The sequence below is a fragment of the Pantherophis guttatus genome, chromosome 2 (genome assembly GCF_059756535.1).
Source record: "Pantherophis guttatus breed Tessera chromosome 2, ASM5975653v1, whole genome shotgun sequence".
NCBI classification, from domain to species: Eukaryota; Metazoa; Chordata; class Lepidosauria; order Squamata; family Colubridae; genus Pantherophis; species Pantherophis guttatus.
The window spans coordinates 253,760,807-253,773,866 of record NC_142064.1 but is presented as its reverse complement, the minus strand read 5'-3'; the positions used below and the strand labels follow the sequence as shown (position 1 = coordinate 253,773,866).

The 13,060-nt window shown below is 47.3% G+C and overlaps 2 protein-coding genes across 5 annotated transcripts in view; both read right to left on the bottom strand.

Annotated features, from left to right (window-relative positions):
• LOC132711652 (cholinesterase-like) overlaps positions 1 to 13,060 on the bottom strand; it is a 29,687-nt gene that overhangs the window by 15,540 nt on the left and 1,087 nt on the right. Inside the window, exons 2-5 of one of the 3 annotated variants that reach the window (XM_087888095.1) lie at positions 11,407 to 12,931; positions 5,271 to 5,425; positions 4,563 to 4,611; positions 2,255 to 4,052 (exon numbers count right to left, since the gene is read on the bottom strand). In XM_087888095.1, the coding sequence (XP_087744221.1) occupies positions 4,577 to 4,611; positions 5,271 to 5,425; positions 11,407 to 12,905 (1,689 nt within the window). In that variant the 5' untranslated portion in view covers positions 12,906 to 12,931 and the 3' untranslated portion in view covers positions 2,255 to 4,052; positions 4,563 to 4,576. Of the gene's footprint in view, positions 1 to 2,254; positions 4,053 to 4,562; positions 4,612 to 5,270; positions 5,426 to 11,406; positions 12,932 to 13,060 lie in introns of those variants that run through there. The other 2 variants (XM_060691078.2, XM_087888096.1) reach the window with 2 other exon arrangements.
• LOC117659898 (cholinesterase-like) overlaps positions 1 to 13,060 on the bottom strand; it is a 31,468-nt gene that overhangs the window by 17,370 nt on the left and 1,038 nt on the right. The gene's annotated exons all lie outside the window — the stretch shown is intronic.

Here is a 13,060-nt window from a genome sequence, read left to right as displayed (position 1 = left end):
GGCTGACACACTAAAACTGAAGTGGCTCTAATGTGTTATATGAACATGATTGTTGTGTGAGGAATGTATTTTGTATGTGATCGCTTGGATCACATTGTGAAAAATGCTGAGTTTTCAATGAATTTTCTTTCTGATGACATGTTAAGAAATACACGGATGTTACACATAGGTTGGCACACAGGTTGATTTAGGTGGTTTTCACTCATGGGCATCAGCTATTAACTGATGGGAACAAAAATGATGGACCATGGCATAGCATCATAAACCTTACCCTCTCATATATGGTCTTCACAGTCAGCAGCACTCACTCTTGCCTGCTGAAACATTTCTTCCCTTACAACTTAAGGATGTGTAAGTGACAGTATTTGCATCACACTGTCACAACTCATGTTTCACCATGAGCCTTCTCCTTTATGGAAGCCTGTGAAATAACTGCCATAGCAAAACAAGTCTTGGGAAACATCTGGTCAAACCACATCTGTTTACTCTAAAATTGTCCATTCCAGCCTTTCCCAATCTTCAGGTATACAAACACGACAACTCTCCAAATACCCAACAAAGGGAAATGCTACATTGACCTTCTGTGATTCACAGTTCGCAGCACAGGAGGACAATAGAGTCTATGGAAGTGCTCTCCAGGCCTTTCAGCAAATGAAGGATCCAATCCAGGGGTGAAATCCAGCAGGTTCTGACAGGTTCTGGAGAACTGGTAGCAGAAATTTTGAGTAGTTCAGAGAACCGGCAAATACAACATCTGGCTGGCCCCAGAGTGGGGTGAGAATGGAGATTTTGCAGTATCCTTCCCCTGCCATGCCCATCACACCAAGCCCACCAAGCCACGCCCACAGAACCGGTAGTAAAAAAAAATGTGGATTTCACCACTGGTCTGACCTAAGCGTAATACAATTATCTGCTACAATGTCCTACCTGTCAATTAATACTTCAGCTTCAACCACAACAATACACGAGCACATAATAGATACAAACTTATGGTAAACGGTGCCAAACTTGATTGCAGAAAATACGACTTTAGTAACAGAGTTGTTAATGCCTGGAATGCACTACCTGACTCTGTGGTTTCTTCCCCAAACTCCCCAAACTTTAACCTTAGACTGTCTACTGCGTGCATAAGTGCACCAGCGTGCCTACCATCCCTGTCCTAATATTCCCTTTTATTTGTATCCATTTCATGTATACGTAATTATGTTTATACTTATATCTCTTATCTAATACATGCTTGATGAAATAAATAAATAAAATGAAATGAAATGAAATGAAATAATGAAATGAAATTCAATGGTGAAAAAAGTAAGATTCTACACTGAGGCAAGAAAACCAAAATGCACAGGTACAGTACAGGGGTGGGTTCTACTTATCTTTACTACCGGTTCGGAACGAGATCTTTGCTAGCACATGCTCCTTGCTTCTGTGCATGCACAGATCACTGATGACGACATGCGGGGCAGTGGGCGGGGCCTCTCACCGGTTTTACTACCAGTTCTTGCAAACTGGTCTGAACCGGGGGCAACCCACCACTGGTACAGTATATGTCTGTGATGGTGAACCTATCAGGCCCGAAAATCAGCTGGCAAAGTTCTAGAGGAGTGGAGGACTCTTCTCGTGAAATATCTCTGGATTCATACGATTGTATTAATGTCCAATATGCAATGTGGGTTCCAGACAGATGAGCTGTATTCAAGAATTTGAATCTGAAAATGGCCCATTTGACAACTTCCGGTCCCACCGGAAGTTGGCAAAGGGGCTGTTTCTGGGCTCTGGAGGGCCTCCGGGGAGGTGGGGAAGGCCGTTTTCGCCCTCCCCAGACTCCTAGAGAGGCTCTGGAGGCTGGGGACAGCCTTCCCCACCACCACCCCGAGGCCCTCTGGAGGCAGGAAACAGCCTGTTTCCCTACTTCTGGTGGGCCCAGAAGGCCCGAAAGCCAGTTGGCCGGTGCACGCTTGCGCACTGGAGCTGAGCTCGCATGCCCACTGATATGGCTACACGTGCCACCTGCCGCACGCGTGTCATAGGTTCACCATCATGGACCTAGAATATCAAACCTGCCCATTTATTAGATTTAAGGAGCTCAGCCCTATGAAAAAGCTGTGTATGTCATTAGGTTATAGCAAAATTTGGCAGAATTTCTGTTTCCTTCGTTTTTCCATATTGCATCAAGTTCTTAAGTTGTTGTTGTAAGGTCTGGCTATGTGCTTAAGCCAACAATGAGCCAAAAGAACTGAAGCGGAGGCTTGCGAGAAAGAATCAGTGTTTAATTTTAATCAAAAGTAAAAAGCTGGGTAAACATATACAAAAAGAGACATGTAAGGAAAGGCCACACCTCAGAGAAGGTATGGCATCCTTTTTATACTGTTAGAAACACCAGTGAAGTCCCCAATTGCTGCCTCCTAATTTAGGTTTGTATCCAATATCCCTGCAAAGGATAGATGCCTCTTATTTATCCTTCAGTATTCCTTTGTTCTCCCAATTGGCCACTAGGCCCCCTGGTGCTGCAGGGAAGGAAACTGAGCGCCCAACAACCCAGATCAAAGGTGTAAATTAGGGCTGAAGTGTAAGTTATCCCCCGGATGATGTATGCAGCTCCAAACCGAGATAAGTACCAGGCTTTGGATGGCAGGAGAAAAACAGGAATAAGACTGATGTGGATTCAGATTGATGGCAGGAACATACGTTTGACAAATTCCAGATACTTTACAGAGGCCTAATAGAACATATCTTTCTTGCAGGAAGTTATTTATAGGAAATACAAATGCAAAGGCATAATGTAGCATATATATGTGCTACAGGAAACAAATGTTTACAGAATAACAAGTTTCTACTAATTTTAGTATTCCAGTATATTATATTCTACTATTATTTATCATAGCCTTGTTACTATTTCCCTTCATTGTGAAAATAAAATGATTTTTATCCTAAGAAGTCAAACAGTATTTATTACTAGGTTCTTTTTTGAGGGAGCAGGATTGATTAAACTCCTCTCTCAAATCAAGATATAACAAATTACTCCTAGCAATTTATTATTTTAACAGCAAAAGTGATGTGGGTTTTAGTTGTCTCCTTATTTGTCTTCCAAGTTCCCACCAGTCAGTCCCTGAAAGGACAATGGATGCTTCTGGAAGGTTCTCTGGTGCAGCTTGTCATCATTTGCCCAGGCTTTAAAGATAAATCTTGATTGATTCCTGAGAGAAATAAACACACAACCATTATTCTGAAGCCAACAAAACTGTAGCTAGGTTTTCAAATGGTGCCTTTGAGATATGGCTGCCATTTTCAAAGAGGTTCAACCTATGTGGCAGCCCTTCATAGTAGGCCAGTTCAAGACATAGGCAAAGCAGAGATTCCAGGATGATCTTCTCTGTAGTAAGATAATTTTATTTATTTTTGTTTATTACATGTATCTCACCTTTATTATTTTTACAAATAACCCAAGGTGGAGAACATACCCCACACTCCTTCCTCCTCCTATTTTCCCAACAACAACAACCCTGTGAGGTGAGTTGGGCTAAGAGAGAGTGACTAGTCTAAAATCTGCCTATTTATTATAAGGGGAACACAGAGCACCTTAGATGAGTTTTTGAGATTAAGGCACCAGGCTAAAAGTTACCAGACTGAGAGTTCTATTCGTACCTTTCTGGCTTTCATGGTTTAGGTAGGATTAGAACTCACAATCTCCTGATGTCTAGCCTGGTGCCTTAATCTTAACCTTAAAGGTCCACCTAAGGTGCTCTGTATTCCCCTTATACTAAACATGGAGGGGTTTGTGGAATCAAAATGCTGGACCCAAAGCACGTAATCAAGGCTTGCTGCAGTATTTACTGTTAACAGTGTGCACTGGACAAATTCCCTTGAGAAAATAGTGGGAGGAACTCTTGCAGAGAAAAGGGTGCTGTCAGGCTTGTCCCAGCTTGGATGTTCAGGAAAGAAAGACCCTCGAATCCATTTGTAGCAAAAGGGATACTTTTACTAAAGTCAAGTGGTTGCACTCAAGAAAAGTGGATCTGAGTATTCCAAGTTACTTCCTGCCCTTCTGTTACCTAGAGAGGACAATGGTCTTCGTTAGAAAAAATATTTGCATCTTGAGATTCAGGGGTGCCTATGGGAATGTTCTGATAACATTTATCACTGGGCTACAAGGACACATTCCCAGTGTCTCCATTTATCTATTAAATAGTCTCATTCATATGAAAACTGATTTCCCCACAGGCTGAATTTCATTCTCATGCTTTCTCTTTCTCAGCACTGCATAATCTTCTCTGTAAGTTACTCTTGGTGGCTCATTGCTTCCTTCCCTATGCCCAAGATCTGTATTTGTTTATGCTAAGATCTAGAGGTTTCTCCAGGTTCCTCTTCCACAAAGGCCATTGGCAACAGCTTGGAGAGCTTCCATTTCACACAACGAGGCTGAACCACAAAAGTGCTTCTTAAAAATTGTTTGGAATGCCAGTGTGAAACTACAATTTAGGAAGAAGTCTAGTCCCCTTCTGAAATCATCCATCTTGATCCCAATTGCCGGCCGTTACTACAACCAAGCACTGGATTCCTACCTGCTGTCTTCTTCCTAGTCCGATGAAACAGAATCACTTTCTGACTGCTCTGCAGAACAAAGAAAAATGAAATATCAAGATAAGGTTTACATGTTATCACTAAAGAATCTGAATCTAGAAGTAGGATTCTGAGGATTCCATGATTATGGCATAATAGATATTTATTAAATATCTATCAAAACATTATTGTTCGTCACATGGTCAGCCGGATGTTTAGATTGGATGTGACATTTTTTGTCTACCTCCTCTGTCCTTCCAAAAAAGCTGGGATGGGCAGATATTTTTTGATGGTATTAAAGTTATCATTGCAGGATGTAATCTGTTCCAAATAAAGCTGCCTTTTGCAATTGACTGAGAGGGATTTTGTCAATGACGATGGTGGTCAAGAAGTGATCCAGATGTTTTGGGATTCATTATTGTTGTTGTTGTTGTTATCTTTATGTGAGCAACTAAGGCTTACTTAGAGGACATTACTAGAGACCCAACTCTTGGGACATCATGAAATATGTTTGCTCTACAAAATTTATCACTAGCATTATCAAATTGTAATCAAATGAATATGTTTCAGCAAAGAGTGGCAATAAAATCAATTTTTAGAGATTGAGTGAGATGGGCAATGTCTATATTTGATATATAAATGATTTTTAAAAACATCTTTTTCATCAACCACTACTCCCTTCCAAAGGCAGAACTAATAGCTGAACTTACGTGTCTCTTCAGCCTTTGAAAAAAGGCTCTTTAAAAAATCACAGTGCTCTATCACCGTTTCCTGGAATGGCTCAGTATTAAGAAGGAAGAAATTCTGCTCTGTGGCATTATAGAGTGGCCACTTATCCTTCCTGGCTGCTGACCCAGTGGGATTCCTAAGGAGGAAGAAAAGGACATTGATGGAAACTAATCACAGGGAGAACTAAACTAAGAACAGCTTGTCTTCAGAAGCTATGAGTGCTTCATAGCTGGAGGTTTTTAAGAAGAGATTGGACAGCCACTTGTCCAGAATGGAATAGGGTCTCCTGCTTTTCATTTTCATTTCATTTTATTAAATTTGTATACCGCCCTACTCCTGAAGGACTCAGGGCGGTGAACAGGCACGAAATAAAACACATAAATGCAAAAGTTAAGACATGATTAAAACCCAATTAAATAATTTTTGCCCGAGACAATTTAAAACTCCCAATAATTTTAAAACGAATTAAAATTTGAGTTTAAAAATTTAAAAGAAGGGGAAAAAATTAGGCCAGGCCGGCCTGCTGGAATAGGAGTGTCTTCAAAGCACGGTGGAAAGTGCGCAGATCCGGGATCCTCCGTATCTCCGGGGGGAGCTCGTTCCAGATAGTAGGTGCCCCCAGAGAGAAGGCCCTCCCCCTAGGGGCCGCCAGTCAACATTGTTTGGCTGACAGCACCTGGAGGAGCCCCTCTCTATGAGAGCGTACTGGCCGGTGGGAGGCTGTTTGTGGTAGTAGGCGGTCCCGTAAGTAGCCAGGTCCTAAGCCATGGAGCGCTCTAAAGGTGGTGACCAAAACCTTGAAGCGCACCCAGAAGACCACCGGGAGCCAGTGCAGCTCACGCAGGAGAGGTTTCACACGGGAGCGCCATGTTGCTCCCATAACCACCCGCGCGGCCGCACTCTGCGCCAGTTGGAGCCTCCGGGTGCTCCTCAAGGGGAGCCCCATGTAGAGAGCGTTACAATAGTCCAGGCAGGAGGTAACGAGGGCATGAGTGACTGTGTGTAGGGAGTCCCGATCCAGAAAGGGACGCAATTGGCGAATCAGGCGAACCTGATGAAAAATCCTCCCGGTCACGGCCATCAAGTGCTCTTCTAAAGACAGCCGTGAGTCCAGGAGGACGCCCAAGTTGCGAGCCCTCTCCATGGGGACCAGCGATTCGCCCCCAATAGTCAGCGATGGCATCAACTGACTATATCGGGACGTCGGAAACCACAGCCACTCGGTCTTGGATGGGTTGAGCCTGAGCCTGTTCCTCCCCATCCAGATCCACATGGCCTCCAGACACCGAGACATCACTTCAAGGGCATTGTTGGGGTGGTCCGGGGTGGAGATGTACAGCTGGGTGTCATCAGCATACTGCTGGTACTTCACCCCGAAACCACGGATGATCTCACCCAGCGGCTTTACATAAATGTTGAACAAAAGGGGCGAGAGGACCGACCCTTGTGGCACCCCAGATATGAGGGGCCTTGGGGTCGACCTCTGCCCCCCTGCCAACACAGACTGCAACCGGCCAGAGAGAAAGGAGGAGAACCACCATAGTACAGTGCCTCCCACCCCTAACTCTTCCAACCGGTGCAGCATGATACCATGATCGATGGTATCAAAAGCCGCTGAGAGATCTAAAAGAACCAGGACAGAGGAGCACCCCCTGTCCCGAGCCCTCCAGAGATCATCAACCAACGCGACCAATGCCGTTTCCGTGCTGTACCCGGGTCTGAAACCTGACTGGAATGGATCCAGATACGTCGTCTCATCCAGGTGCTGGGGAAGCTGTTGCACAACCACACTCTCGACAACCTTCACCACAAAATGAAGGTTGGAGACCGGACGATAATTAACCAACATTGCCGGGTCCAGGGAAGGCTTCTTGAGGAGAGGCCTCACCACCGCCTCTTTCAAGGCGGCGGGGAAGTCACCCTCACCCAATGAAGCATTTATAATCCCCTGGAGCCAGCCTCGTGTCACCTCCCGGGAAGCCAGCACTAACCAGGAAGGACATGGGTCCAATAAACAAGTGGTCGCGTTCAGTCTGCCCAGAATCCTGTCCACGTCCTCAGGGGTCACAGGATCAAACTCATCCCAGATAACATTCTCAAGACCTGCCCCAGTCCCTCCCCCTGAGACTACCCAGTCGGAGTCCAGATCTTCCCGAATCTGAGTGATTTTGTCATACAGATACTGAACAAAATCCTCGGCTCGACCCTCCAAGGGGTCCTCCTGCACTTCCTGGTGGAGCAGAGAGTGGGTCACCCTAAACAGGGTGGCCGGGCGGTTATCTGATGACGCAATAAGAGCAGCAAAATAACTACATTTCGCTGCTTTTATCGCCACTAGGTAATTCCTAATATGGGATCTTACCAGTGTCCGGTCCGATTCAGAAAGACTGGCCCTCCAATTACTCTCTAGGCGTCTTTTCCGGTGCTTCAACTCCCTCAGCTCCTCAGTGAACCAAGGAGCCAAATGAGATCGGTTCCGGGTCAGAGGCCGCAAAGGCACGACCCGATCCAGAGCTCCAGCGGCCACCCTATCCCAGGCGGCCACTAGGTCTCCAGTCGAGGCGTGTGCCAGAGCCTCGGGAAATGGCCCAAGCTCCATCTGGAACCTATCAGGTTCCATCAGGCACCTGGGGCGGAACCATCTTACTGGCTCCGCCTCCCTGCGGTGGGGTGCAGCGGTTTGAAGGTCGAGACAAAGGAGAGAGTAATCTGACCATGACAAGGGCTCGGTAACTATATCCCCTATCTCAAGATCACTCAGCCACTGTCCAGAGATAAAAACCAGATCCAGCGTGTTTCCCCCCATGTGGGTAGGGCCATGATTAACTGGGTCAGGTCCATGGCTGTCATGGAAGCCATGAACTCCCGAGCCACCTCAGATGCCTCAACCACAGACGGCAGGTTGAAATCCCCCATGACCATAAGCCTGGGGGTATCAACCGCCACCGCGGAGATGACGTTGAGTAGCTCGGGCAGGGCTGTTGCCACATGGCAGGGAGCCAGGTACATGATCAGCAAACCCATCTGAACCCCACGACCCCACTTCACGAGGAGGGACTCACAGCCAGCTGTCTGAGGAACAGTGGCCTCCCTCGGTCTCAGACCTTCTTTAATAATAACCGCTACTCCCCCGCCCCTGCCCTGTAACCTCGGCCGATGGAATGCGAGAAAACCTGGTGGGCACATCTCGATGAGGGGGACCCCCCCTCCTGGCCCAACCAGGTCTCCGTAATACCCGCCAGGTCCGCTCCCCCCTCACAAATAAGATCACAAATGAGGGGGAATTTATTTACTACGGACCTGGCATTGCACAGCATCAGCCAAAGGGTTGGGTCCTGAGGGTCTGTGCAACCTGGGGAACGGGTGGAGCCTTGGGGGCCGGAGCATGTCACCGCTTGTAAACAGCGGGTACGTGCTCCCTTGACTCGATATGGCCCCCTGCTCCCGCCATACCTACCCCTCCCACTCACAGTAATGATATTCAGAACACTATCTGGACAAACTATGACCCCCCCCCTCGACCCCGAGATTCCCAACTCCCATGCCGTGCTTCCTTGCCAGGCCCGCCCCTCCCCTTTGTGGGCTATCCCCCATACCCACGACCCGCATTCCAATCAAACCCTCCCCTTCCCTAGAACCCCTTAAAAATTTACAAAAATTTTTGATATAAAACCCCTCAACCCTCTAGTTTTTGCATGCCACCTCTTGGGGTTCCAAAGCCCGTCATCGAGGTGGGCCCTCGATAAAGTGGAGGGCCAAACTTGCGAGAGGGGGGACTCTTGCAATGCTAGCAGGTCGGCTTTCTTGTACGTCATTGTACGTCCGAGTCCAAGGTGGAAAAGAGGGCCAGTCCAGGGTTCATAGTCCAGAGAGACCCTTCAGGGTACAGATGGATTTCATAGAATTTCAGAGAATTTCAGAGAGCTGGACTCCACTGTCCTCTCACGACAGGGAGAAGGTCCAATGTCCTTTCCACTCTAACGGGGCAATGATCAAGCCACCATCTCACGCTGGCTGGTCTCACTGAAGATAGTCATACCAGGGGTGTTACTACAGCTCCTTTGCTGGAGTAGAAATGGATCCCTCAGCTCCCCCATAGTCTCTCTATCTGGCTAAGGCATAGGTGAAATGAAGAATAAGGGGGAGGTCCCGCGTGATTATTCTGGAAACAGTCCTGCGGGGGGGGGGAGAGCAATATCCCCAGAGGAGGATAACAACATCACCTCCTCCGCCATGTAGTTAATCTTGGCCACCATCATGCTGTCATATCTCGGCTACGGTCATCCGCTGCTACTGCCTCGGATCCGCCGCCTCCAGTGGCGGGGGGAGGGGGGCCATCATCCAATGTCCCAGCCACCCACCTCCTGGCTCCATCGTCTCCGTCACTCCTTCTCCTTCACATGGGAGAGGGAGAGGCCTCCACAACCCGAATGTCAGGGGGAGCAGCCCGAATATCAGGGGGAGCAGTTTCAAACAAACTAAACTCCCCAACTGCTGCCATCCTCGCCACCATTCTCCCTCGCACGGCGCTTCCACGTGCCTCTCAAACGCTGCCCGCCTGCACCAACCGCGATGGTCCGAGGGGCGTAAAAGCCCTCCCCAGGCTGGGCAGGAGCTCTTCTCGCTGGGGGCTGGGGCCGTAGATGTTTTACCGGCCCTTAAACCCCTTGGCGTGGTTGACTGCCGCCCTCTCCTTCACACAGTGCTTCCACATGCCTCTCCAAACGCGCCTCTCCAAACGCCGGCTCCCGCTCCAGCCGCAATGCTCCGGAGGGCGTAAAAGCCCTCCCCAGGCTGGGCAGGAACTCTTCTCACCGGGACTAGGGTCGTGGATGTCTCTAACGACCCCTAGACCCCTCGGCATGGCCCAAAACCACCCCGTCTCTCTCGGGAGCTACCCGGTCGCCGCCATCTTCACGCATGCGTTTTTGGCCACATTCCTGCTTGAGCAGGAGGTTGGACTAGCAGACCTCCAAGGTCCCTTCCAACTCTGTTATTCTGATGTAGCTCTTTTCCAAAGCGACTGGTTTTGACTTGAGAAACTACAACCAAGGGGAACTCCCAAAGGGGACTTTGAGGGAGGGGTGGAGTTTGGCTTGGTGGAATCTCTTGTGTCTCCTCCTTGCTGATCGAAACCCAGGTCAGCTCCTCATAGACTCTTGGACCTGCCAGTCCCAAGCCTCACACCCTGGGCACCCTCCATCCTGTGAGTTTCCCCTTCACTACTTACTCCCTTGAAAGCCTTTGCTTGTTCTCTTAATGGTAGAGTAATGCTCTGTTTCTTATCTCCCTTTCGCCTCCTTTATTCCACTTGGAGAAATAATGTACCCGGGAATATGTGTGATACCACTGAACTCATAAAAGAACAATTATCTATAAGTGACATTATTAAGAATCCTTAAAGATTTCAAGGCTGTTTCCAGTACAGGTAGTCCTTGATTTACAACTATTCACTTAACGTCCATTCAAGGCTACAATGGAACTGAAAAAAGTGACTTACAACTGGTCCTTGCACTTACAACTATTCCAGCATCCTTACGGTCATGTGACCAAAATTTGGCTGCTTGGCAACTGGCATGTATTTCTAATGGCTGCAATGTCCCAGGGTCACATGATCGCCATTTGCAACCTTCCCAGCTGATTTTCAACAAGCAAAGTCAGTGGAGGAAACTGGATTCACATAATCACATATTGTACTTAAAAGTCGTAGTGATTTGCTTAATAACTGTGGTAAGAAAGGTTTTAAAACTGGGTATGATTTACTTAACAACTGTCTTGCTTAGCAACATAAATTCTAGTCCCAACTGTGGTTGTATGAACTACTTGTATTAACACAACCTGTAAACATACACAAAGGAATAGCATGCATTACTTTATGGCTTCATTGCTTTAGATATAGGGTGCATTTGTTGAATGGAAAGGCTTTCTTTGGATTTAAAATACAAATTTTTGAAATAAAGTGAACCACTTACCCAGTGGTGGGATTCAAATAATTTAACAACCGGTTCTCTGCCCTAATGATTTCTTCCAACAACTAGTTCCCCAAGCTGCTCAGAAAGTTAACAACTGGTTCTCCCGAAGTGGTGCGAACTGGCTGAATCCCACCACTGCACTTACCCAGTTCTGGCAAACTCTGCCCAGTAATGCATCATCTTACGGCTCAGCCTGGCTTCAGCCTCTGTGTATGTTTGATTGAAAGGCAGCGTAGATTCAAGGGTTCCAAAAACAAAAGGAATCTCAGCACTGTGAGTTGCTCCAATCCATTCAGGCCAAACTGACCATGAAGGGCGATGTGCGAATAAATAGGCATATACAGGACTCCCACTTTTCCTGATATTGCTTGTAGTTTCAATCAATGGACATGCAAATATCCGATCTGTATAGAAGTGGGACAGAGCAGAGCGGTATTTTGCTGGGCCGTGATTTCCTTCACTGTACTTCAGTGCAATAGTCCGAATAAAATCTTCAGTTGCATTTGGCGCCAACAGCTGTATCCCTTTCAGAAGCTGCTCTTGATTGATGAGATTGTGGGTGGTGTTAGGGAAAACAGAGTGGACATAAGAAGCCGCTTCATCAGAGGTTTCACCTATGAGGACAGGTTTGACCTGAATTTGCTCCTCCTCCATGAGCTTTTCTGGATCACCAAGCAAAAACTCTCCATCTGTGGTTGGCCTGAAGGGAAAATTCAAAAGGAAGCCACCTTTCAAGAACAGAGATATTTCATGCCGAATAAGTTCAGAAACATTTTTTGATTGCAGGCAATGCACTATGCTGATATTGTTGTCCTCTGAACAACCTAGCAGATGAACAAATTCCAGTGATTTTTGTTTGGCTTCCTCAGGAGACCTCCAAGCCCAATAGGCATTGGCTGTTCCGCTCTGGATCACCGCTTGGGCAAAAAGGTCCTGGCTTTTTGGTGCAAGTAGATGGAAATTCACAGAAGATCCTCCAGCACTCTGGCCAAAAATGGTCACCCGAGAAGGATCTCCCCCAAAGGCAGCTGCATTCTCTTTTACCCACTTCAGGGCCAGCTGTTGGTCCCATAAGCCAAGGTTCCCTGGAGCAGCTGGTGGCAAGTACAGAAAGCCCAGGGCTCCCAAGCGATAATTGATGGTGACCACAATGATGTTCTCAGCAGCAGACAAGGATGCCCCGTTGAACAACTCCAGAGAAGACGTGCCGAATAAATATCCCCCTCCGTGTATCCAGACCAAAACAGGGACTGGTGAAGAAGGTTGTGGGTGTGGCACCCAGATGTTGAGGGAAAGGCAATCTTCTGACAGTAGTGTTTTAGAAGACCACATATCTGCTTCAGGGACATCCCGGAAAATAAATTGAGAACAGGAATTGCCAAAACTGGTGGCTTCCAATGTTTGCTTCCATGGCGGATGTGGAAGAGGTTTCTGGAAACGCAACTTCCCCAGGGGAGGCTCAGCATAAGGAATGCCTAGATAGGCTGTCACAGATCCAAGGCCAGCCAGGAACTGCTTGCCCTTAATGGGGCCACTGCTGGTTCTGACCACTGTGTCTCCTTTAGAAGCAGAAATGGAGCCTAATGGAAAGGGAAGGAGGAGGAGGAGGCAGCACAAGAGAGACGAGCATAGCAGACAAGGCATTGCAACAGTAGGACGAGTCAGTGTACCTGGAAAAAGTTACAACCAATAAGAGATTATTCCAATACTGTATAAACCCACCTTATAGGTTCTCCTGCTTGAGCAGGAGGCTGGACTAGAAGACCTCCAAGGTCCCTTCCAGCTTCTATTCTATTCTA